We start from the raw sequence: 26,337 nt of genomic DNA on the forward strand, positions 1-26,337 counted from the left end.
AAAAAAAAAAAAAAAAAAAAAAAAAAAAAAAAAAATCAGAAGATAAATCATTTAGGAGGACACGAGAGTCCTAGAAAATTGTAAGGAACAAGCCAAATAATGTGGTTTTGGTTATTTCCATAGAGCAGTTTCTCACACTTTGTCATAGAGAAAGTATGCCTGAGATAAAAAAATCTTCTGCATCCCCTTAATGGGGAAAACAGGGTTTCAGACTTAGTGGGAGAAGCAAGAGCTGCTGGAGAGGTATGGGACAGTCAGCACTATATCTTGAGGGACTAGGCACTTGGGGCATCTTTACATGTGCTCCGGGGTGTGTGGGAGGAGTGCATTTTAATTAGAGCAGCTCTAGGGAACCACTCTAATGAAAATGCCTGCAGCATCTCATGTATTCAGCATCCAATGCTTCAAAATGGTGGTGAAGGCACTTTAACTAAAGCTTGTTTGATGAGCTTTAGTTAAAGCACCCCTGCCACCATTTTGGCATACAGGGGCACTGAATACATGCAACGCCAAGGCTGCTGGAGCATTCCAATTACAGCACTCCAGAAGACTCAATCCAGTTTTGAGTCCAGATTCGATTAATCGAGTCTGCTCTGACTCATTCTAATTAGAACTTGTCTGAGCAGGTGTCGGGCATGTGCATAGGTGCCCTTGGATAGCAGAGTCCCATCTTTTATAAAGAGGTGCAGGACACAGGGTCTTCGCCCACTGTGCATCTAATGGCCATGACCATGAACCTCTCTCCAGTCCCAGCCAGTCTAAGAATGTGTAATCCAAGTATTCAAGCACAGCTTATCCAAAGTTGTTATAGCTTGATAATAAACTTTTAGTGCCAATCAAGCCTGGATTCAAACCAATGACAAGTTCTTGTATGTAAATCCATTACCATCCAACCCCATCATAATGCCCTTTAAATGTTTGTATAGCAAGGACAGCCTCAAGCAAAAAATATAGGTATTCAAATTTGTTCTATTTTTTTAAATTTCTCTCCTGTCTACAACTATTACACAACGTAGTTACATCACATAACAAGAAGGATCCTCTTGTGCCACTTGGTGTAACTGGTGCCACACTGCGTAAGCATGGAAAATAATTTCCAGGACAAACTTTACACTGTGAGGAATAACTTCTTTGCAACCAACAACATCAATAGTATTAAGTGTACTTCTTTCGACTGTTTCTACCATCTGCAAATACTGTGTGTGTTAGCAGATTAAGAGGACCCAATGCTTAGCAATTTATCACTCAAAGTATTGGATATAGTGTATTCCACAGCGAGGGCAGAGCATAATTTCCCACTGCATGATTTGTTTTAGGTTTCCTCTAGTTTTTTCTTTTCTTTTGTAAATAAAAAGCAAAAACCTAGAACATTTATAATTGCCAAGCTCTGGTCCACTTTATAAATGCGGGAATGAAATGTGTGTACTTACCAAATGAGGTCAGTAAATCCTTTGTGGTGGTGCATGCTGGGAGATGAACTATTTAACATGGAGAGAATGCATTCAAGGTACAGAAGCTGCAGTTGCTGATTCTCACTGTCAAACAGAAACAAAGACTGTTCCTCAAGGATGAAAAAGATTTACGAGATCTGTTTATTATTCCTTTTGGAGAACTCTACTAGTTCATGTGCCCATTATCCTAATTTACTGCACAGCATTATCCTGCATCTGCCTCAAAATGGTATAGATTTCCAATTGTATAATCCCCTTCATCATCCTATTTACTTTGTTTTTAATGACATTCAGTAAAAACAGGCAACAAGGAAAGCAGGGAATTAGTTCATCACATTTAACTATGAGAAATAAGAGAAAAAACATCTACCAAGAAAAAAAGAAGAGATAAAATGGACGCAGTTATTGAAATTAAATTTGACAGAGAAAAAACAGTTCTTGTACAAATATGAAGAATTCTTTTCAACCCCCTGTAAAGTTTTTAACATTTTCTTCATGCAAACTAAAGAATGTTCAGTGTTCTTATCTTAATTCTTCCTATCAAACAGATATGTTATCATTCTCTGAAATTTTTTCCCATCCAGACTTCTGAAAGGCAGCCATTATAGCAAACTCAGCAAAATCTCTAGTCTATAAAAGCCATCCTGTTGGGGTGGGGGTGTGGTGGGAATCATGTAACCACATCAAGTTTGGATGGGGATGATCCTGCCTTGGACAGGAGATTGGATTGGATGGCATCTGGAGTTCCCTTCTGGCCCTGCTTTTCTGTGATTATTACATGTGACTTTTGGGGGGGGGGGGGCAGAGTCAGTAAACTGCAATCACTAGTGTGAAGACAGAAACAGATAAGTAGTGTGAGAAGGGGCCTCCAGAGGTCACCTAGTCCAACCCCCTGCCAGAGATAGGATCATTTCTATTCAAGTCATCCTATACAAATCTATAATTTAACCTCTGAGCAAAATTAGTTATCCCAGACTTAACACAAGGACATTTACAGGCTAAGCAGGGGAACCAGGACAGCCAACATCTTGCTGCTGCAAAGGTGTTAAAATACACTCAAGAGATCCCAGGCTTCATTGTTTCAGGGTCATGGAAGTCGTAACTAAAATTCATCTCCCTTAACCCTCTCTCTCAGCACCCACAGCCTTGCTACACTCAAAGGCAAAAACCAATATGCCTGCAATTAAGAACACTGTGTTAAAGTAATTACCAGGTTAGGTGATTAGATCAGACAGTATAATAAATCAAAGCTTCTCCTCACTGACCTAAAGGCTGCTCAGGGCGAAGCTCTCGGATGGGCTGTTTTTGAGGGGATGCCACTGTTAGTGCTAAATGAGGAATAACAGCTCTCCAACCTCCCTCCTCTTAAAAATTACTAAAGTAAGTCTTTAACAAACCTTTCCTGAATTAAATCAGAATAATTCACTATGTTTCTCTGTTAATTAAAAGACCCCAAGAATATTGGTCTAGCATTACAAATTAGTGCCTGTATGCTAGATGGACATATTGTTGCAGTAAGTCAGGGCTCACTGAGTATTTTAGGTTCCATTTATTTCTTACTGTGCCTTGCTACAATAAGCATTCATCTGTTTTGATTCAGTGCACATTCTGCTGATTTAGGATAGTAGACAAACCTCTCGATGAGCCTCTTTCATCAATTTAAAAAAATAAAAATAAGAAATCCTATCAAATAGTTTAGCTTTGATAATTCACCTACAGCGATTATGTAAGAGTAAAACTGTCCATCAGACAACGACTGGTTTAAATTTTAGCATTCAGACAAATGGCCAGTTTTACTTTCAGAAGCTCCTCATGAAACTGAAGGGACATTATATTTTGAGCACATAGTTTTGAAGACCTATGCTTCTGCCCCATCAGCATGCATGCAACTTTACAAAAGGACTTGCAGGAAAACCTAGGAGTGGGTTGTTATGTTCCCACGTTCTTACACAGATCAATGTTTCTCTGCTCATTCTAATTTGTAGCTTGGAAAATAGCTTCCAACAACTTCTTCCTTTTCATTCAAAGCAGTCTTTGTAACAAAGAGCGTAACTAGTAAAAGCTTGGTTTTAATGGTATTTTTTTCTCAAAATCTCCTTTAAATCTTCAGAGAGATAACAGTTCGTCATATTTAGATTTCTGTAGTCATCACTCTATAAATGTTTCTTCTACTTTTGCTTTGGATTCATTTCCTCAAAGCTGCTCTGGGCTTTTTTCTGATTGATTAGTTAGTAGCACATTAATAGGATTTTGCTAAAATACCAGTTTTAAGGGGTTTTGTATTCATTTTTTAATCAAAGTTTATTTATGTGCACTGATAATGGGACTGTATGCAACTGAGGCAAATATATATTGTTCTCCATTTTCTAATATGTTCAGAATATTAACATGATGGTAGTTTTAGCATTGAAACAGACAACCTTTTATATACTTTAGGATGAAAACTGGTAATTGGCGGAGCAACAAGTTCCCAGCGTCACATGTTAGCTCCCAGTCTTGCAAAGTGAAACATGTCAGTTCATTTTTCTGTTTGGTGAACAAAAATCTAGGTGCACTGAAGTCAGTAGCAAGGGTCCTGCTCTCAGCAGGACATGACTACTCGTGATATGGAAAGTTAAACATGTAGCTCAGAGGTGATGCCTAGAAAGTGGTATTTAGAGGTTTGCTTTTGGGAACAGGCTTATAGGTAAAGTAGATATGCAATAGAATAATAGTCCAGGGCAACAGCAAGGGTTAATCGATTTCTAAAAAGCCAGTCTGTGAGTAAGTTTATCCAAGGCCCGCTGTGTCTACTACAAGCAAGCAGCGAGTAGGCACAGACTGGGAAATTAAAGACATGTAACACACTGTTCCATAACATAAGATAAGGTGGAACCAGATCACAGGGCCCTAGTGCAGAGCCCTTGGTTTTGGGGGAACAGACCAAATTAGGAGGGTACTGGGAAAGCCCAAATTAGGATGTATACATGTGATGGGCTTGTGAAACAAAGGATTATGCTGACAGGTCAGACGTGGACAGTATGACAACAACAGCAAGAACAATCAGTGATGGCCAGAGATGAAAAGTCATCACAGAACGAGGAAAGATACAAAAGGAGGGATTTCAGAGCAGCAAAGGGTCCCTGAGAGGGGAACCTGAGGCTACCATGGACAGAGGGCACACCATGAACCTGTCTTATCTACCTTACTGCAGGTGGATGACAGTGGGATGAGGGCAGGGTGGATGCAGGGGGTGGAGAGGGAGGAAGATGGGGAAATGGGCCTCAGACTCCGACCTCCAGGCTGCTGACATCTGACATTCAAGAGAGAACCTCAGGGTGAAGCTCGCATACTGGCCAGACATACCTTGACTCTGATGAGAGCTCTAGGCCTGGTAAATACAGAGTTGTTTACATAACTCTTATCTGCTGTCACTGCATATCAATAAAATTTGACTACTATCAAATGGAAAGGTCATGGTCAGTCTGAGGGTTTTGGGTCTGCCTGGAACAAGGTATCTGGCACGGGAGACTGGCGCCACCTTAGTCAAGGGGGACACATGGGGTCCCCCAGTGGCAGAAGTCAGGGAAGTGGCTGCAGCACCAACAAGAGGTATCATAAACACAGTACGAACAAGAGGTATCTAACTCATTCAGACCCATAGACCAGATGAGGAGCACGAGGCCAATTCTTGAGGGCCGATCAGGTTCACAGACTGGCCCCATGCACTGGATCTAGAACTCGGCACCAGTCCAGTGAGAGTACACATGTAACATGCACCTGACTGGCTGTGTGCCCTGTGTGTGCTGGTTTTAGCCCTATGTGAAACAGACTGGTTCTTTGTACAACATGCACTAACTATGTGGTACCAGGACATGGCATGCAGGGCGACTCTGAGCCCCATAGGCAGCACCATGGGCCTGATGATAGGGTTCCATGGGGCAGATCAGTTTCAGTCAGAAATGGACCTATTTTTCAATTAGCAAAACAACAAAATCACATCTCTTTTCTTGGAACTGGAATGCGTTTAGAAATGAAACCAAATGCAAACAATCTGATGCTGAGGGTGCAAGTACTTTTATTACAGAAACAGAAAGTATTATTTATAGTTAAAATTAATTCTCATGCTAATATTACCTTCTAAAATGCCCCTTAACAACATTTCAAAACAACAGTGGCAATATTTTCTGAACTAATTCAGCCCTTCTTGTCCCTTGGGAGCATCATTGTTAGGAAATGGAAAGAAAAGCACTGCAGACAGAAGGCAGTGACCATACAGTTCTTAAAGCAGCTGCTCAGTCCTGTTAGTGTATATGAGTTAATGTGCACAAGTCAAGACTATTCACTTGACTAAAGGCTCCAGGATAAAGGAAGCCTTTTCAGTAAATTACAGACTACTTGGCCACACTTAGCCTTCAAGTGAAGTGCTCCTCATGCATGCCCCACATGTCTAAAAGGACCTGTTGTTCCACAGCCACATGGCTCTGGACCACCTCAAATAAGGGCCCTGTATAAATTAACACAACGCGGCCATATGAACCCCACGGCAAGACTCTTTTCTGCATACCTCAATTTCCTCTTCTGTAAAATGGGGAGAACTGTTGCTCACTTATGCAATCTGTTTTCAGGTCTTCAATGGAAAAGTGGTATATAGAGGGCAAGTTGTATTTTATACAGATTTACCAAATACTGGATAAACTAAGGCATACTAAGTAACATCAAAAATATTATTAAAGATCATTGGGCCAGATTCTTAGCTTGTACTGACCAGCCTAGGCCAATGGGTTTCTGTGATATGCAACAACTAACAAGGACAAACCACTTAAAACTAAAACATATGATGTAAAAATTCATGGATATTTAAAATGGTGATATTAAAACTAAAATCATGATGTTTAAACCAGCAGAGAATCTGAATCAGTATTCAGATATAGATCATATTATGGTGTTTTGATGCAATATAAATGCCTTATTGTACACATGTATTGTACATATATATTGCCATAATGTCAATTTATGCCATTTTCAAGTAATTGGAGTTGTTACAGCTAAACTAATAGTTACCTTAGAAAATACCTGTAATATTTTAGTAATACTACGTGTTGGCAAATGACTTGTAAATGGTAAATATTTGCTTTCTAATACTAGAAAGTCCTACCATATTTTCTAATATATAAAACATGGCTTTTCACACCAAAATGGGCTCTCAAAGTAAAGTACATCTTATACAATAAAGCTGAGGAAGTTAAAAACAAACAAAAAACAAACCCTCTCAACAAAACAGATAATTAAAATTAGATACTAGCTCCTTGAAGACAAATCTAGAGGCACTGATAAGAGGCTGCAGGCTGGTGGGGCGGAAGGGGCCAGGGGGAGCGGGTGGAGGGGGAGCTTATGAAGGGAAAGAACTGTAGCAATCTAAACAGACCCTTAAGGGCTGACCCTCCAGGACCAGGCAGGGAAAAGCTGTGGGATATACTGTAAAAGCACAATTTTAATAATTTTTTAGGGGGCTCGCCTTATATAACAGTACATCGTGTACACAGAGAATACAATATTCTGATGTAGTTTAATGGTAGGTCACAGAACAGCAGTGTTGTTATGATATTTGTTTTTCTCACTTTTGTGGATGTGTTCCTTATGCACAGCATTTCTAGGAAGGAAACATTTCCCTTTACCTGATGTGTGCTGCTACTGTATGGAACAGCACATACCAATAAAGGTTCCTGCTAACAATAAAGGTTGCTGCCATGAAGGTAATACTGTTGCTTACTTGAGGCTGTATAGCAAAAATTGTGTGGGTGTTTAAAATCAGTTTCTCATTGCAAACACTGGCTGAATTAATACAGAATTATCGATCTGCTAGAGACACAGGATTCCTCTGACAAGTAATTATGCAACAAATGATTTTGCTCTGTTAATCTAGAATTAAGCCAGAATCATCATATGCAAGTAACCATACAGATAACAGATGCCCCACTTACTTTATGACAGCTTGGAGTTTCTCACAGAGCACAGTGAGGACTGACACAACATCATCACAAAGGGACTCTACTGTAGAACCTCAAAAAGGATGGACAAAGATCATTAAGTATGGCATTAAATAGTGGCTTTGACTGGACAAGTGTATCTCCCTAAGGACGTTCAAATGTCTCCCAAATACACTTATGCAAGTTTTGGGCCTTGACAGTAATTCAAGCGATAAGAAAAAAATATTAATTGGCTCCAGTGACTTCTGTATGGTATCCGAGTATCTGCAAATTTACTTGGATATGCTTTTTCCTGTGGTTTGTTTCTGTGCTGGTCTTCTGAACCACCAGAAATGTATGTAGAAGTGGGAGGCTCTGAAACTTCAAGAGGAACTATGTACATAAGACCAAAGGTCTGTATGGAATCAGTGGAGTCCACATGAGGTACGACAGTCTTCCCACACAGATCTGATTACAGGATCAGGATCCAGAAGAGTTTCTAGCAACCAGGCAAGTAGTGAAGACAGACTCCTGAGGAAACTGTTTAAAAAACTGTTGCTATAGTGGGATGAAGGTGTGACTCATTCACAACCCCCTTCTAACTGAACTGTGTCTCAGGACTGGCAAAATTTATGACAAATCACAGAAGCTATTATATATTGGTTAAATCACCTGGCTGCCCAGCAGGTAAGAAACTGTGTGCCCATCTCCATCCTTCTTCTAGTATCTGAAGAAAATGGCCTTAGAACATTGTTCAAATGTTTGGAGGGAAACCCACTTCACTGAAACACTTAAGATTGCAGAGATAGTGTCTTATAATAAATAATTCTTGCTTTCCTGTATGCACTACTGTTCAGATGGTACAGATGAAGGTGTGATTAAAAATGTTGTAAGCTATCAAAGATCTGAAAACAACGGTCAGTTCTGAAACTAACTGAAACCATTAATGGGGTACGAGCCACCGATAATGTAATTAATAATATGATTCTATAGAGCAGTACTATCAAACTTGTTTGGACCTCAGTGCTGGATCCAGACTGTGGAGCTCTTTGTGGACTAGATTCAAACCCATCTCTGGTAGCAGGCCAAGCAGTGATAGTGTTAACCAACAAGAGTACCTGAACTGCTGTGTTGGCTCAGAAAGCTGCAGAAATTAACATAGTGGTTGTTCACCCCGTTGCCACCAAAACAAGTCTCCAAGGGGGCTCAGTAACCCAGAACAAAAAGACAGTGTGTTAACCCATGTAGCCCTGTGAGGTGCTGGGTCAGCTCAGGGAGCCATGAAGATTACTCCTGCCACTGCTGACCTCACCCCTACATACCAAGCCCCACCAGGAGCCTAGCAGGCTGGATGACACGACTCTAATTGACATCCTTGTCATAAAGGATGTAATCACTGTGACAATGGAGTATTTTGGTAACAGTGCAAGGATTCAATGAATGTGAAGAAATAAGGGACAAGAAACTTTTTTTCTTTTGTCTTTAAAATAAGTGGCACAGATACCTTGACTCCTGAACTCCTGCAGAACTTCGTGATTTTCAGTTACCTGCTGTTGAAAGAAGAGAATTAGTACAAGTGAAAGAAAATTGTAGGAATATCCAGCATACAAAAGGACTTAGAATTAACATGTAAAAGTTTTAAATGTGGGGTTATTCTCAGGAAAGAGAGATGCAAGAATGACATCTTCTTTCTCAACATACTTATTTCTTTGTGTCAAGGTCACGTATGTATTTCTTGTAAAAAAAAAACATTCAAAAATCCAACATTTAAACATGATTAAAATTTAGGTGCCAAATTCCTGGTGAAAATAATTGGGACATAAGCTCCCAAGATCCAGAGCCTTAAAAAGTATTTAGGCACCCAACTGATTTTAGCTGGTGCCTTCAAAACACACGTGTGCCCCAAATATTTATGTCCTGGTTACTTTCAATAGGACTTAGCTCCTAAGTCAGTTTGGTACTCTTGAAAAAAAAAATGCATCTCTTGATTTCTGTTAACACTGTAAACACAGTATAATACAGTGCAGGGTTCTTGAAGTCCCTTTCAACCCTTATTTTCTGTGATTCTATGATTCTTCCCTGGATTACAAAGAACTCATGGAAGACTCAGTTGAACTCCTGTCAGCCTCATCAGTTTGCCAGGAGCTACATACAACCTGCATAATGTCTATAAGCAAGGGTATAAGAACAGAAAGTATGCAACTCAGTTGTCAGTTTTCCATAGAATCAGTGGAGCTACCGCTTAGGAAAATAACATAAAATTACATTCTAAGAAAGTCTTTTGACTTATAAACTAGCCACACTTGATACAGAGAATACAAATAAATATATACAGACTCATTTTTGCAGCTATTCTACAGGATAGAACTAGACTCAAATTTCTGATTATTTAACCAGAAACTGAATCACTAAATTCACAAATGCTTTAAGAAAATTTTTTTGAAAAGCACATTTGCAAACAAACAAAAAACAGCCTCACAAACAAAGCCAAAACATTTCTTAATTAATCTGTAAAACAGTGCTAACAAGTGCAAAAAGGGCCAAGATGATTTCAAAATTGTGCAGAAGTGCTTACAATACCATCTGGGTAATATATTAAATCTCTACCCTTTGAGGTTTTTAAGGCTCAGCTAAACAAAGCCTTGGCTAGGATGATCTAGTTGGGGATGGTCCTGTTTTGAGCAGGCGGTTGGACTAGGTAAGTTCCCGAAGTCTTTTCCAACCCTCATTTTCTATGATTCTATGATTAAAGAGTAGTGCAAACAGCTGTCATGCAGAGCAGGGCTGTCCAACTTCCAAGTGACTGGGAGCCACACAGCACATGGGCCATGTCAGCAGGGAAATACATGGCACATGGAAAGAAATGGGGTCCTTTGGGTCACACACCCTGGCCCTCACCCTTGGCTCCCTGGGTACACCACACTATGGCCACCATACCCCTGAAGTACTGGCAAGAAACAGGAGGAGGGACAAGAAGCTGGAGATCCTGGCTGCTGCTGCAGCTGGAATGGTGGGGAAGCAGTGGCTGAGTGGGAGCCCGGGGGCCACAAATTAACCTCATGATGAACCTCATACAGTTTGCAGGCTGACAGTTGGACAGCCCTGCAACAGAGTTCAGATATTCCAGTTATTTTTGCCAATGAGCCAGACGGTTAAAAAGCCCTCTGGCTAACTCATGTCATTCGTTTGCTTCAATCTTCTCATTAAAATCATAAAAATGTCAGCTATAGTTTCAATAGCTGAGTATTTGTTCTGTATGTGCAATGATTATTATGCAAGAACTTCAGTGCAAAAATAATTTTGCCTGGACCTTAGAATGATGAACAAAAACAGTAAGCAAGAGAAAAGCAAGAGAAAAGGAAGCAAGGTCAAGGCAATCTAACAGCAGCACAATACCTTTCCTGCAAAACAAAACACTAAGCCTGTCTGCTGGAAGAAAAGATTGAACAACACGAAGGTTCTGGCTCTGATGGAGTGTTTGCTAGGAGAGCAGACTAAGCCTCACAAGAGAGATGGTTTTAAAACAGTAGTCATGTTGGAACGCTCAACTGAAGCCATAAGGTACAGCCAATAGCCACGGTATGTTGCATACAGAGACACATGTGAAACACTCCACCATCTGCTTATAAAGGAAGACTCACTGTGTTCTCTTGCTTTTGCCGGAGCTGTAAAGTCAGGTCACTCAACATTTGGCTGAGGGTTGCGCGCACAGCAGTGTTAATACTCCGCTGGTGACAGCTAGACACATATGTTTCAATGCAAACCTGGTTAGGAAGCAAGAAAACAGCACATAGATAAGAAATTAAAGTTATAAATAACCAATCCTGGATTAAAATCAAGCTCTCAGCTATGCCGAAGATTTACTAGTTTGTGGGGGTCAAAACATTTTCAGCAATGTGAATAGCCAAAAATCAATTAAACATCAATAAGCAGCAGAAAATATGGCAGGTTACTGAAGTTTTATTTCTCTTGAAGTAGCATAAATTTTGGTTTTAAACTTTGGTGCTCTGGCATTTGCTTTACATAGTGCATATTTCTTAAATATTAGTCGTATTGTTTAATTCCAGTGACATTGTCATGACACCAACAAGGACCAAAAAAATCAGTATAGACCATCATTCTAAACTCAGCTTCCAAAATATAAAACTCACATTTTCAGCTGAGGCACAAAACCTTTTTTAATTATGTTGTGTCAATTATCATTGAAATGGGTTTTTGTATAAATTTCAAACAGCTCCTGTTATTAAAGAAGCAACTGGCATCTCAGTTTACTATACATCATGATTTTAGCTTATTTTTGTTAGTATCCAAAGGTTTTCAGGTGCCCATAAATGGAGAAAAATATTGCTATTGTTAATGTTGAGCAGAGTGTCTATTCTAAGTCTGTCTTTAGTTGCTCAGACCTTTTCCTTCAGGGATCAAATTTTTCATACTTGATATATGCCCAAAGGTGATATTTTGTGGACACACCAAATTGCAATACAGCTTGAATCCTGTGGGTAGGGATGGTGCCAACTGCAGTGTCCTTTATAAGATTCATTTTCAGAAAAGTGTCTCTCCAAAAACATTAGTAATTACTGTGCTGTCATTTTTGATGCAGGGCCTCTGGTTTGATTATGAGGTAATTAGTGCCTCCTATTGGGACCAGATCATTGAACAGACTCCTATCAATAATAGGAATAACAGTCACAAGCTGGCAGAGGGTAGATTTAGGCTAGATATCAGGAGGCTACTTCACAGTCAGGGCGGCTAGGATCTGGAACCAACTTCCAAGAGAAGTGATGCTGGCTCCTACCCTGGGGGTCTTTAAGACAAAGCTAGACAATCACCTTGCTGGGGTCGTTTGACCCCAGTACTCTTTCCTGCCATGGCAGGGGGTCGGACTTGATGATCTGCTCAAGTCCCTTCCGACCCTAGAAATTATGAATAAACTGTGATCCAAAGAAGCAACTCCACTATCTTTGGTCTACAGCAAGTTCTCCAATTCTGCTTATGCACAGCTGTTATGGCTTAGCCCCTGTTTTTGTAATATTTGGATATTCTTCAAGCAGCCACCATTCAGGTGCATAAGGGTTACATTCATTTTGAGGGGTTACAACTTCCTTGAAAATCACTACTCTGTGTGTGTGTTTTCATATTCACTCATGCCTGTAAGCAGACTTTTTGGAGAGAGACCATGTTCTAAAAAGGCCAAGGAGAGGAACAAAAGATTGAAAAGGGTCTCCTGGGCTACTGAGTCCCCAGTGATGATACCTTGTGAAAAGCCATTGGTGAAGGGACACCAGTAAAAATGCGAGAGCACAGGGCATTGAAGAGGTGAGCAATGGACACTTTGATCATTTCATGCATTCGGGGACTTCCAGCTTTATGACAGGCAAAACACAACTAAGAAAGCAAAACACAGTGGGTTAGACAAAGTAACACAATGAGTTCAACAAGGCAAACTCCCATCATGCATGCCTTAATGAATAAAAGATAATAATCATGAGCATGAAATAACCTTTCATGCTGGAGCCCGGCAGATAGTAAATCTATGGTAAGTAACAAGATACAGCAATATTTACTGTACCTTCAATACAAATAATAGCTAAGCCATGTACCCAGCAGTCTTCACAAATATAACCTCTTCACAGGATTGCAGCAAAATGAAGAGGCAATACTATCCCAAATTTATGGGCAAGGAAGCTAAGGCTGAGGAAAGGGCCAATATGCCCAATGTCTACTAACTTAAGGGGTCTTTAATTTTAGTACCTAATTTGCATTAATTAGGTGTCACAGGACAGCCAGATGTCTGCACAGAGAACTCCCATCATAGGGCACTCCCTGGGGTACATGGCCAGTTGAGACAGCAAAGCAGGCTCCAGTCCCACTCTGATATGTGTGGCATATCAAGGAAGGAAGAAGGCCTGCCAGAGAGAAAAGGGGTCAGAGAACATCTCCACAACTGCTGGAGCCAGGTCAGTGATAAATCAAGGAGCCTTATCAGCAGGCAGGGGGAGCAAAATCTTACCTGGACTTTGTTCACTACACAGTGAAGGCAGCTGCTACTACTACTGCTGCTGCTGTAGCAGCATCAGCTTGTGCTCTAGCAGCCTCGTGGCACAGGCTCCCTGGGGGCTTGCCCCTGGTTCCCACTTTGCTTTCCCTCTCACCTCCCTGATATTCAACTGGGTGCAGGGCTGCTGCAGCATAAACTGGGTCCTGCAGCAAAGTGGAGGGAGGGGGAAAGGGCAAGTGTGTCACCACATTCACCCTACTCATTCCCTGCTCCTGATACGCTGCTGGGTGCAGAGTTGCACTTGCCTGTTCCTCTGGCCAGGCAATGCATGGCTGCCCATGCCATGACAAAGACCTGGAGGGAGCAGAGAGAGGGATGATTCTGGCACCCCTCAGTATTCAACCCCATTTGCACCCTCACCTTGTTACACTACTGGTTAGAGTACAGGTACAGAGGAGAACTGAGTCCTCATCATTGGAAGTCTAAGGCCCTTATACTGTTCCAGGATTAGGTTTACACAGGTATTTAGGCATCTGAAGATACAGGTACCCAATACAACTTAAAGATCAATGGCAATTAAATCTTGACTTGGGCACATTCTTTTCTGACAGCTATATTGGCAAATGTCCTCATGTAGATGCAACCATGAGAGAGAGAAGGAAGAGTTTTTACTGGTCTCTCTCTTACCAGTAAGAACAGAATAAACTATATTGGTAAAAAAGCTTTAGCCTGTATAACTGAATTTGTAGTAGGGTTCTGCATGTATATAAGTGTCGTAAAATATCACCCGGATAACTTGTGCAACTACAGTCATGTCACTTTGAAGTGTAGACCCGGCCCTTTGGAAGTGATAATATGGCATAACCACTAGCTGAAACAAAAGCTGACATTTATTGAGAGATTTTAAATAGAAAAACAATAATTTGCATATTGTGAGCTGAATTCACAGAATAGAAAATATGATTTGAGGGAAGACTTATGGTTTGTGGATGCCTCTAGAGAACAGAACATGAAACATGCACTAGCATTCATTGTTTTTGAAGGCCTGTATAGTGCCTCAAAGATTGAAGTATTAGAGAGAACTATTAAACCCTGTTTTTATTGTGTATATATGGTTCTATCTAGAGCACACCGATATAACACCAATATATTGGGCTTGATGCACCTTTGATTTTCACCAGTTTCTGACCTGTACAATAGAAAGTCTGACAAAGGGGAAGCTTCAGTGATGGAAAGTAGCTGTAACTCCTCCTCTGCGTGTGGAATTAAAGCTATTAGGGCTTAGACTACCCTGAAAAACGGGCAACATGAGTAGGAAGATTGCCAGTGCTGCTGGCCATTGATCATGCGTAAGTACATCTTCCCGGGAATCTCACATGAAGCTTTAGCAGCAGCTACCTAGTCTGAGTATAGGATTTTCACACTACTAAAGTGGCAAAACTAGAAGCTATGCAGGCCATCCCAAATGATAACAATTATGTATTGTGCATGTGCCATACATACCAACCATTTTAAGGATGTCAGCTATGTCTACACCATAAACTTAATGTTGCACTACTCCAGATGGGATACCTCCGCAGCTGACAGCATTGTTGTCATGTATGTGTAGTACATATGGTAGGTCGACAGAGAATTTCAATGCTTTGCATCGAGACTATATTTTTGCATCCCTTTGCAGGTAACTCTGGTTAGTTACCTAGGGGCTGGAGTGGCATGGGTGCAAGTTCAAGGCCACAGAAGTGCTTATGGTAAAGGCCTGTTAGATTCCAATGAATCTATGAATGCTGCTAAATACCTTGTCACAAGGACATGAAAAAGGAAGGAAAGGTTAGTTACCCAGGTAAGCCTGCTTGTTTTCTTAGTTATCATGCTTCCTTTGCCTCCAAGATCAGGAGATGGTAAGATCTGGCCTACAGACCCATCAGATCCAACCTGTGGAGCCAGTGGGCTTTGCCTGTGCTCACACTAGGGAGGACCAGCAAGGAAATGTGCTAGGGCACAACAGCTTGAAGCTGTGCCTATATCACTGCTGCTTCCCTTAGCTAAACCGTTCCCTAGCTGTGGTGCCCAGTTCTGTGCCTTGTGGGAAGCTGTGCTGCGGCTGTGAGAGGTGGTGCAGGATACAAGGAGAGGCAGCAAAGACACAGCTTATGGCTGCCCAACGCAGACATGGCTTTCCAACCAGCTGGAAGCTGCACCTGCACTGCAGCCTGGGAGCTGGAGGCTGGGGAATGTAGCTTCAGCTATCTGGCCTCGCTGAGTGGGCAGGGAAACCCTCTTGCTACGGACATGTCTCCAAAGCCACTTGGTCCAGATTGGACCAGAGCTGGGTTGTCCCAGTTCACAACTGTAAATAGTTGCTGGTTGCTGCCATAGATAGGAACAAAATGATGAGGGATCAATTTATTCTTCAGATTTAGAAAGAAGCTACCTGTATAAACCCAGTCATTGTCACTGTTTTTTCCTCCTTTGTGCCTCAACTAAAAGCTAATGTTTCCAAGCTATTTTGAGTAATTTCTTTTCAATACCCACTAATTTCACTTGCAGCTGTCCAGAAGTTCTTTCAGTACAAGTAGAGTACAGACTGATATTTCCATGTGTAATTGAAGTGGAAATAAGGAAACAAATAATGTTTTTACCCCATTTATTAACTGTTCTTTTGAGCAACAGGGAATAAAAACAAAAGAATGCCATCAATGAGTTTCAAGCATTTTCATACAAACCTTGTCATTGCTCTATTTTGTACTGAACTCTGTATATGTTCCCTGCAACTATATTACAGAACTTGCTCTATATAGTTTTATATTAATTTTTAAATGCAACAGCCCCTACCAAACAACAGGGATGAATGTTCTGATGTGTCTGTTCCTTCCTGGATAAATGTCAGGCCAGTGGCTCATTACTTGTTATTGTGCAACTTGTCTGAAAATGCTCACTTACAAACAAATCTTCTCTTGGCAGGTTCATTTTTTTTCCTGCAGCCAAAGCTCTTTTACAAATTAATCCAGACTGAAATTTAATGAGAAAAAAGGAAGACTGATTCAGGGCAACAGGGCAATGTAATAAATCTAGAGACGTAATAAATCCCTTTCATGGAAGCCTCAGGAGTGAGGCACACACTGCAAATACACATTATATGCTCCACACAACTCTAATGGGATTTTGGTATAGTTTCATCAGAGAGGAATTTGGCTCTATCTGGTGCCATAAAGTAAATGAAGCAGGGATCTTTTACTACTGTGAGAGCAAAGCAATATGAAACAACACATACCAAGTAGTAAAAACATAATACTGTAAGAGCCTTATGTCAGTGCCATTGTGTACACACATAATAATTGAACCATCCCTGAGAACCAGTTCACAACTGTGTGAAGTGCTGTGGCTCATACCAGTGGGTGGGAATGAGCACTTAGCCCAGCAGGTTTCACAAATGGGTGAATGGAGAGTGCTTGTACCCATGCTTTAGAAGTCCTAGCACTTGGATAACTTGTAGTTTGTGTATTGTCACTTTTCTAATTTCTCTTGTTTCTTAAACATAAGCTAAAAAAACTTCAATAGCCTGGAAATAACTGAAGTCTACAATGCACTTGCCTGACGTCGGAGGGGAAAGGTAGTCCTTGGTTCTATGTTTTCTGGTTCCCGGAAGTTGGAGGGGGTTGGGTGAGAGGGGCATGTTGATAGGCTGTGTTGGGTAGGGAGTAAGGACAGAGCTGGCTGTTAGAAAGATACATTTACTGCAGAAACAGTGCAAGGGAAGTCTTTGATAAAAAATGGTGTCAACAAAAGTTTAAAAAAAAAATAAAGGGAGCAGTAGAGTTTGGGCTTCACACCAGAGTGGCAAGTTGCAGTGAAGTGGGAGAGGCACAAGGCAATGCAATATGGGATGCCTGGAGGACTGACCAGATCACAGAACGCTTGGTGTCAACCCCTAATACTGAATCAGTGTAAACTGATTCAAAATAGTATTTAATTTTGCAGGAACACTTTTGAACCATTCCAGGTGGATTTAGACTGGTTTAACAGGCTTGTATATCTGTCCTCTTGAAGTTTAAGCAACATTACTATTCTAGATGTCATGTGTGTCCATGCTCCAAGAAGAATTTTCACCAGTAGAAAATGCAGCTTCTAGTGCAGCTATCATCCCTGTACAACTGCTAATCATACCTAAATATATATATATAACAGTAACAACAGTAACATTTTTTTCCATTGAGAAAAGAGTGCAACAGCTATTCAGATTACTTCAAACCCAGTTAATTTAGGGAAGGCATGCTCTACTTAGTGGTAATAGGTTAAGTAAAACAAGCACTATTAGGAATGGAAGTCACTCACCTCAGCAATCTTCAGTACTGAACTTCCATTCAGCTCAAAGGTAGAGGTGTATGTTATGCAGAGCAAAACCTTCAATAAAAAGGGGAAAGGGAAGATAAAGCACAAGAGCTTTAATTTCAATCACTTCTTCGTTCTGTGCTGTTTATATTACCTGTTGTGTCCCATCCCAGCCCCACATCTTTTTTCCAAATCCTCTTCTCCACAACCACTACCATTTTCCAGAGTAGATGAACTCTTAACTGGTCATGTCAATGTTGCCTCTCAGCTGAGTCTTGGACTAATGCTTAACTTCCAGGCTAAGGCATGTGTAGCGCAAAGATGAGTGAGTGGGGTTTCTTTCACAGTGGGTGCATCTACATGTGGAATTAATGCAGAGCAATAAACTCTGGAGCAGTTTGAGCTGCAGAAAACTACTCCCAGGTGCAGCATCTACACGTGCACCTGGTACAGCAGCAATCTGAGCCAGGGTGCAGCAGGTCTGGCTGACAGGGGACATGGGGGTCAAGCATGGCTTCCAGGTGGCAGCATAAGGGCTGGCTGAAGCATGCGTTTGGCTAGGCAGCAGGCAGGAGTCTGGCCTACCACTAGCTGGGCTAACTAGGTGCAGTTTACGCCCACAGTCAGTGTCTACACATGCCTTTAATGGCAGTAAATTGCCCCAGTGTGTAGATTAGTTTACTGTGACCTAATACTTTCACATGTGTGGAGGGCGATGATTTACTATGCAGCTAATTAGTCTACTCCACAGTAAAGCACATGTGTAGACATGGCAAGTGAATATCTTTGGCTCAGCTGGGAATCAATAGATGGCCTAAGCATCACTCATTACTGGTATGGAGACAGAGCAAGGGCAGCAAAGCTACCAAATGGTTCCCAGAAGTTCCCAGGAGACTTATTGTTGATACAAAGATGACAGAGGTAAAGCAAGCACAACAGGTTAAGTTATGCTGCTCTTTGTCAGTGAAGAAGGATGGTCCAGTGGTTGGCATTCTAGCCTGGGACTTGAGATCTAGGTGTAGACCCTGTTCTCTCATATAGGAACCTCTAAGCACCAATACAAATAGGAAGAAAATATTCTTAGACAATCATTTGAATGTTGATCATGTCTCTATAAGCTTCCATAGTCTCTTGCAGCCCTTCTGTTATCTATTTTCCTCTTTCACAGGGGAGTGCTGCAGCATGAGAAATTAGAGCTACTAATTAGAAATCTTTTTTTTTTTAATTTAGTGGATTTTTATTTGATCTTATTCTGTCATGGACTGTGCTTTTACTCTGGGAAAGGTTTTCTGTGCTTAGAAAGTGGAATATATAAAATACGACTGCCACAACAGATGTGATTAAAAGTTGCAAAGAGCAGTGATTTAGGAGACTACTGCCCAGAGAGCTCCCTGCTAAATCCAGGCTGTTCTCACCTTGTAACATGGTTTGTTTCACCATATATAGGTATTTTATGAAGTCAGGTGCATTGACCTGAGCTAGCTGGCTGAACCGATTTTCAGGGAAGAGTCACATTCCTCTAGTTGGTGACATCATCCCAGGGGCAGTTCAGCACTCTGATGTCCCTCCCCACCTTTAAGGAAAAAAAAATAAGGAGAATCTGCCTTCTGACTGCACTAAGAATTGCAGTCCCCTCTATAGTGTTGTGCATTTACTGAGGCCAAGGAACACTTGAGCATCATAATACATGTCAGAGAGGCTCTTCTGTGCAGCTGACCTGCTCCAGATAGCAAAGTCATCCATTACTGATAAATGCTTAATAACATGGAAGGAAATTAACAAAGCGGAAAGACCCTGTAGCATGAAGGATCTTTTGATCAATGCCACCAGTTCTTAGCAGGACAGATGAAAAACCCATCTGCAGACAAGTGTGTCATTTTTCTCATGGGATATTTATATCTATATTCTCATAAGCACTTGCCAGACTGAAAAATCTGCACTGTATTCAGAAACATCATGGATTTAAAAAAAAATTAGGTGGAAGATCAGTTAAAAAACAAAAACAAAACACCATAACACAGATGGAGAGTTTTATTTTGTGGTATTGTATCCAGGTCTATGAACAAATCCCCCCACTCCCCCTTCTCCCCCAGTCTTATAAAATCCTCTGCAAATTCAGTGGGCATAGAGAAGCTGAACCTTATTTTAGAGAAGACTATACTGGAATAAAAGTAGGCTAACAGAAATGACTGAATTTCAGTTATTCCTCACTCTTATCTTGGACATTTGGTTCTTTCTGTGTAGGAGCCAAATAAGGCAGATGATAGCTTCTATAGGACTAGGGCCCACATACTGTGCAAACCACATGCAAGGCTATGTAGCCTCCTTCCTACATCTGCCTGTCCCCTGGCAGCAGGAGGAAGATTTGTGGTTTGGCACCCAGGCAAAAGCCTGGGGGCTGCGAGTTGGACAGTCCTGGTGCAGATCTATACCAGGGCGTTTGGAAGAAGGGCACAGGAAGGAAGCACCTATGAAGCACAGGAGCTCTGGATTCTATGCCCAAACTCTATACCACTTATACGATACTCTTAAGAGTGCTGCCAAGAAGCAGGCCCTATCTACCTGCTCTTACCCTGCATGTGCCAAACCTGGAAAGGAGGTAGTGAAGCCACCCTCTGAACAACTTGGGTGCTGATGTTGAGCACTCTCTCTGGCATTCTTGAAACAGGTGACAACAGGCCCCCAAAGGTAGCTTCATTGTCCGATTGCTTCCTACCCCCCAGAACTGGCCCCTCAAAAATTGTATGAGCAACTCTTGTTTCCTTCATAAGACTTCTCTGCTCTATTATGGAAGCTCATCTCAGTATTATTTTGCAAATGTTTAAATGCTTAATTTCAAAAGCATTCTATGGCACACAAGGGAATACCATATTTTCTAGCATATAACCTGCTCCTGAAAATAACATATACTTTGATTTGAAAAAAGTACGAAGAAAAAAAAAGGAGGTACCATATGTAAGTATCTGAAGAGCAGAAACTAGGAAGGCAAGCTTGTTCCTGAACTTCCTGCCAGTCCCACATTCTGGCTCCCAGGCTGCATGCCAGCTCTAAGGCCACAGGCTAGGTTAGATATGATGCATGGTCCCAGATCTGGCACTGCACGTGGCACCAGGTGTGGCTGAGGACCAACTCTGCAGGCTGGCCCAACTGGCTGCAAACGGCCATATCATCTTGCTGGAGGGGTGGGGAATGATCCCCATAGATCTGGAAGTCTGGCAGCAGGCAAATTTCATGACACTCAATATTGCTACTGCTCCCCCCACACCAAATTCCTGCACCCACAGGGATTTGTTCTTCTTGCATATAAATGCACATCCCAGTTTTCACCAGCTGGTTTGGGGGAGAAAGATACAGGTTATAGGGGAGAAAATACAGTACATACATCCCAGTTAAAAGCACTCTTTGGAGTCTACTACTCAGAATTATGATTCCTATTTGCTTTCCCTCATTTAATTTTTTCTGTCTTCCATTCATAAATAGCTGCAACCTCATAGAGCAGGAAAGAAGCCTTGCTTTTCTGTCATGGTTATCAAAGCCCCTCCAGTTAAGTGTGCAATTAAATCATTACCTGAGAGGCAGAACAACCACTAGCCCGAGTCAAACTGTAATCACCTGGCTGCTGATGTTCAGGTGATAATGGTTACCTTCTTTTCAAACAATAGGGAATTCAAGCAAAAGGAGAGCCAACATCAACTCTTGCAGTTCGTATGAGCCAAATTAATAGGAAAGAAAGAAAGCTGGTTTACCTCACAGACACTGGGTCCTACTGCCATTTAGGTCTTCTCTTCATAAAAATTTTAACATGTCAGCTATAAAGTGGTACAACCTTGCTAGCGTGGATGCTCTAAAAGATTTCTTATGCCAACATGGTCTGGCTCTATATGCATCCAGTTCCTAGGCTGCACCCATTTTTGGGCACTACACTTCAAGAAAGACATGAACAAAATTAGGAGTCCAGAAGAGAGCAACAAAAATTACTTAAGGTCTAGAAAGCATAGCTTATGAGGAAGGGTTAAAGAACTGGCATTACTTAGTCTGCAAAATAGTGGGGATCTAACAACAGTATTCAAATAAGGGTGGTTATATGTTAGACTAGGCAATTGCCTGTCAGGAATGATGGGGGAAGAGGAGGAGTGTGCAGGGACAGAGCCCCATGCCCCCCTCATCCCGGCCCACTCCCCCTTTACCTCCTGCTGCTTGGGGTCCGGGCCTGCTCTCCCCCTCCCCACCGCAGAGGTCGGGGGAAGGGAGGAGTGTGCCTGGGGCCCGATGTGGGGGAAGGACCGGGCCTGAGGGTGGGGAGAAGTTGGACCACCAGGGTGCGGGGAGCAGCGGGCCCAGGCTGACCCGGCAGCGGCAGGGGAATGGGAGGAGCGAGGGATGGGCTCAAAACTGACAGGGGTGGTCTGGGGGAGGAGTGGGCCCAGGCCCATGCCTGAGAGGGGAGGAGGTGTCGGGGCACTGCTCCCTTCCCGCACTGCCGTGTTGAATCGGCTTCTTCCCCGGCTCAAGCTCGTTCCTCCTCCTGGCCTGCGTCGGGCCCGGGCCCAGGCCCAGGCACACTCCTCCCCTCCACCCACTGCTGCCACCGCCACGGTATGCCCACTATTCCCCCAACCTGCATCGGGCCTGCTCCTCCCCAACCACCACTGCCGCCTCAGTCCTGCAGGCAGCAATGATGGAAGTGGGGAGAGAAGGGCTGAGGCCAGAGCCTGTGGCCGGGCCCCCTCGCAGCATCTCAACTCCTCTACCCCCCGTGCCACCATTTGCAAGGAGTAGGTGTGCCGGCCTTGCCTCCCCCCCACCATCCCCTGTGTCCCCACCATCATGGCAGCACTCCACCACCACCACCAGCTCCTGTTCAAATGCTTGTCTGCACTCTGGCTGTTTGTCAGCCACTTGGAGCGTGCATAAAGCATGACAGACAGACAGACAGACAGACTTAGGGTTTTATAATATTAGAATGGTGATAGACTGTTCCCTTTTGGCTGCAGGAAACAGAACAAGGAGTAAAGGTCTTAAATTGCAGCAAGGGAAATTTAGGTTGGATATTAAAAACAGGTCTCTCACTATGAATGTGGTTAAACATTGGGAAAAGATTACCAAGAGAAGTTGCGGAAGTTTATGAGAGCAGGTAGTGGACAAATACTGGACATTAAAGTTTTAGACAAGAATGATCCTGCCTTAAGCAGGGGGTTGGACTTCTCCTGAGGTCCCTTCTAGCCCTACTTCTCTATGATTCTATGAGTGCTTCAATACCATTCTATCTACATCCATATTAGTGACCATGCCAGGATAATTACTTGGTTTAGAAATGAAAAAATCATATTCAAATTAACCAAAATAGTTAGCAGAGATGTAACAGGGAAGCTGGATGCCTGAGTCAGCAGTGATGTACAAGGGCAGTGGTGACTTCTGCCCGCCAGTGCAGCTACATGGCTGTGGTGGCAGCTGTAATTTCCCTACTCCCCACCAGGTTGAGGTCCAAGACTGCTGCCCCAGTCACTCCACCTTAGTTATGCTATTCATGGTTATATCACTACAAAAAACCTTGCATAGATCACGGCTAGGAGAGGAAAAATACTCTTTAACCTAGACTAAAGCACAGGACAGTTACTCAGGAGATCTGAACTTTTACTAGCCCTGTTGGAGGCTTCTTTTGTGACCCCGGCAAAGTCCCAGGTAATTTGCATACCTCAAATTCCCTTTTTATGCTCCAGAGGACTAAAAATGAGGTTTAATCTCAAAAAGCACTCCCACAATTACTGAAGGAAAAGTGCTCTAGAAATACAAATTATGGATATCTTAGCTTTATTAAAACACTTTAAGATGGAAATTTCCTTCTAACATACCATTATGGTCCCAGCTACAGACTGAGTAGTTTAAACACATACCTAAGTAATACAGGCAGATGTTGTGATGAAAAGAAATATGGTGTATTTCAATGGAGGATTACACTTGACCTAGTCAACCAGTGGCTGTGAAAACCTAAAACAAGCTACCAAACAATTTCTGATAACTTGAGTAGGGATAAAAGTATTGGAAAAGTAGTAAGTGTGCTATGGAAAGGGGCATTACATTATATAGGAAAGCTTGAGAAAAAGCAGTCTGATAAAGGAGAAAAGTAGTTACCGTGGTGACAACTTCAAAGTCAAAAACCTTCTAGAGTGTTTTAATTGGTCCTATTATCTTGCAAATGCTGACATGAAATGTGCTCTCTGTAAATGTGTGACCATAATGAAAAAAATCTTCATTTTAATTACTGGTGGAGCTCCACGCATCATGGAAGAAATATGATCTTGGCTCCCTGGAGTCCCAAGTTACAAATGGTATTATAAGACAGTATCAAGCTGCATGCACAACTGAGTTTTCACAATGGGTACAGGAGGAGGAAAATTGCTTTTTTACAATACATTGAAAAGTCAGTTCTCACCGAACAACTTTATGATATTAAAATTAGTCATTCTAACAAGAGCTGGAATCTCCACTGTGCAGCACATTGAGACAATTTAGGTTTCTCACTGCCCTTGAAGGAAAAAGATTCCTCAGTACAGATCCCATTTTCAACAGCATTACAGCAGCACTCAGACACCCCAGCCAAAAGCAGGGTCCCCCGGACAGGAAGTGCAAACATTCTCCCTGGTCTGGAGAATGTGTAGTCTAAAAATAACTTGGGTAGAAGGAAGGAAGTACTATCACTGTTTTACACATGAAGAAAAGTAAAGAAAAGAGGGTAAGACTTTCAAAAGCATTTATGAGCTATATTTACAAGGGAGGACCCAAGGGTCAAGATGTCCCTTGAAGTGCCCAAATCCCATACTGAAGCAGCACTGTCATTCATGAAACTCTTGCCTAAATCATCTCACTGCTCGAAGTACCCACTAGTAAAATCCCCAGCTCCCTACATTTCAGTTGTTTGGCATGTGCATGACCATCTAGATCAGGGCTGGGCAAAATGGACATCTGGCTGGCAGCTGGACTTCATTTCCCAGGAGCCCCTGCCCACATTGCTGGGGCTGGTGTAGACCCATGTAGACCCCAGCTGCACCTGTGTGATGATAGGTCAAGGCTGGAGTTGCCATGGAGACCATCCCCAGCCACTCTGGAAGGGAGCATCACAGCGCAGGGGTTTGCTCCAGAGCCGATGGGATCTTGTGGCACAGGCAACTTGGTCAGGGACCAGGGCAGAGCCGTGATCTGTAGCCTGCACTCTCCAGGCAGGGGTGTGCAGGCAGCAGATCGTGGCTCTGTCCTGGCTGCTTGCAGCCGTAATAGCCTGGTCCTGAGCTGGAGCAGAGCCATGATCTGCTGTCTGTGTGCCCCTGCCTGGAGTATGCAGGCTGTAGACTGCAGCTGTGCCCTGGCCCCAGACCAAGCTGCCTCCACTGCAAGATCCCAGTAGCTCTGGAGCAGCCCCCTGTCCTGCTGCATGCCCTGCCAGCATGGCTGCGGCCAGTTTCCATGGCAACCTCAGTCTTAAACCTCACCCATGTAGGTGCAGCTGGGGTCTCTATGGAAACCAGCCCCACCTATGAGGGAAGGGGCTGCTAGGAAATGGAGTCCAGTGCTGGCCTGCAGGCTGGACTTTGCCTGCCCTGATCTACATTTTAATAGCACCGAGCTGCTCATTCCCTAAGTCATCCCTAAGCCCAGTGAGATCCATAATTCAGTCATTTTTCTTCCTGACCTGCATGATTATACTCTTTGAGGGCGCTCAGATCACAACTAACTGCACATGAAACACAATCAAAAAACTCAGTGGTCAGGTCATTCACTTGGAATAGGGACACCATATGAATTCCCTCTACCTGAGAAAATTAAACCTACATTACTCACTTCCCACCATGAACACACCCAAACCATTAGATCATACGAAATTTTGGGATACGGCTCTCTGTTGAAGCTGTTCGACTTAAAAAAAACCCCAAAAAACAAAACCTTTAAATTTTCACTGGGTCTAAGCAAGAATGAGAGCAAACAATTAAAATTGTTTGATCCAGCCCACCGATTACTACCCTCTGGTCCTAATCCATGTGGGAACTAATGATGCTGTCAGGAGAAGCCCTGATGGCAGACTACCATGCTCTGGGGGGCGTGCTGAAGAAGGTAGGTGCACAGGTGGTTTTCTCTTCTGTCCTACCAGTGAGTGGACGTGGAAACATGCATACCAGAGACCAACTGGCAGCTTCGGGAATGGTGTCTCGAGGTGGGCTTTGGCTTCCTCAACAACAACCCACACATCATGACAAGAGACATGCTTGGACGAGATGGGCTCCACCTTTCCCCTAAAGGTAAGCATGTGTTTTCTTCTAGGTTGGCGGATCTCCTCCAGCGGACTTTAAACTAGGCTCGTTGGGAAAAGGGGAAGATGAGGGCAGAGGAAGCCTTGGACTGCCAAACCAAACAACACCCACAACTACAGCCCAGCCTAGACCGATGAACGGAACATATACACAGGTAAGCAACAGGGGCCAGGGCAATGCTGAGAGTATGGAGCGAGTGTACACATCCTCAGGAGGCCTCAAATGCCTCTACACAAACGCTTGTAGTATGGGAAACAAGCAAGAGGAACTTACCCTCCTGCTAGGTGACACCAACCCAGACATAGTGG

At 42.7% G+C, this 26,337-nt stretch overlaps 1 protein-coding gene across 5 annotated transcripts in view; it reads right to left on the reverse strand.

The window, feature by feature from the left end:
* ARFGEF3 (ARFGEF family member 3) overlaps positions 1–26,337 on the reverse strand; it is a 207,180-nt gene that overhangs the window by 102,052 nt on the left and 78,791 nt on the right. For 3 of the 5 annotated variants that reach the window (XM_019527029.1, XM_019527028.1, XM_019527026.1), the window contains exons 5-9: positions 17,730–17,798; positions 11,041–11,163; positions 8,904–8,949; positions 7,415–7,493; positions 1,431–1,535 (exon numbers count right to left, since the gene is read on the reverse strand). In XM_019527029.1, coding sequence (XP_019382574.1) covers positions 1,431–1,535; positions 7,415–7,493; positions 8,904–8,949; positions 11,041–11,163; positions 17,730–17,798 — 422 coding nt within the window. The remainder of the gene's footprint in view (positions 1–1,430; positions 1,536–7,414; positions 7,494–8,903; positions 8,950–11,040; positions 11,164–17,729; positions 17,799–26,337) is intronic. The other 2 variants (XM_019527030.1, XM_019527027.1) reach the window with 1 other exon arrangement.

This window comes from Gavialis gangeticus, unplaced genomic scaffold (assembly GCF_001723915.1).
Source record: "Gavialis gangeticus isolate Ggan-Ray unplaced genomic scaffold, GavGan_comp1, whole genome shotgun sequence".
NCBI lineage: Eukaryota > Metazoa > Chordata > Crocodylia > Gavialidae > Gavialis > Gavialis gangeticus.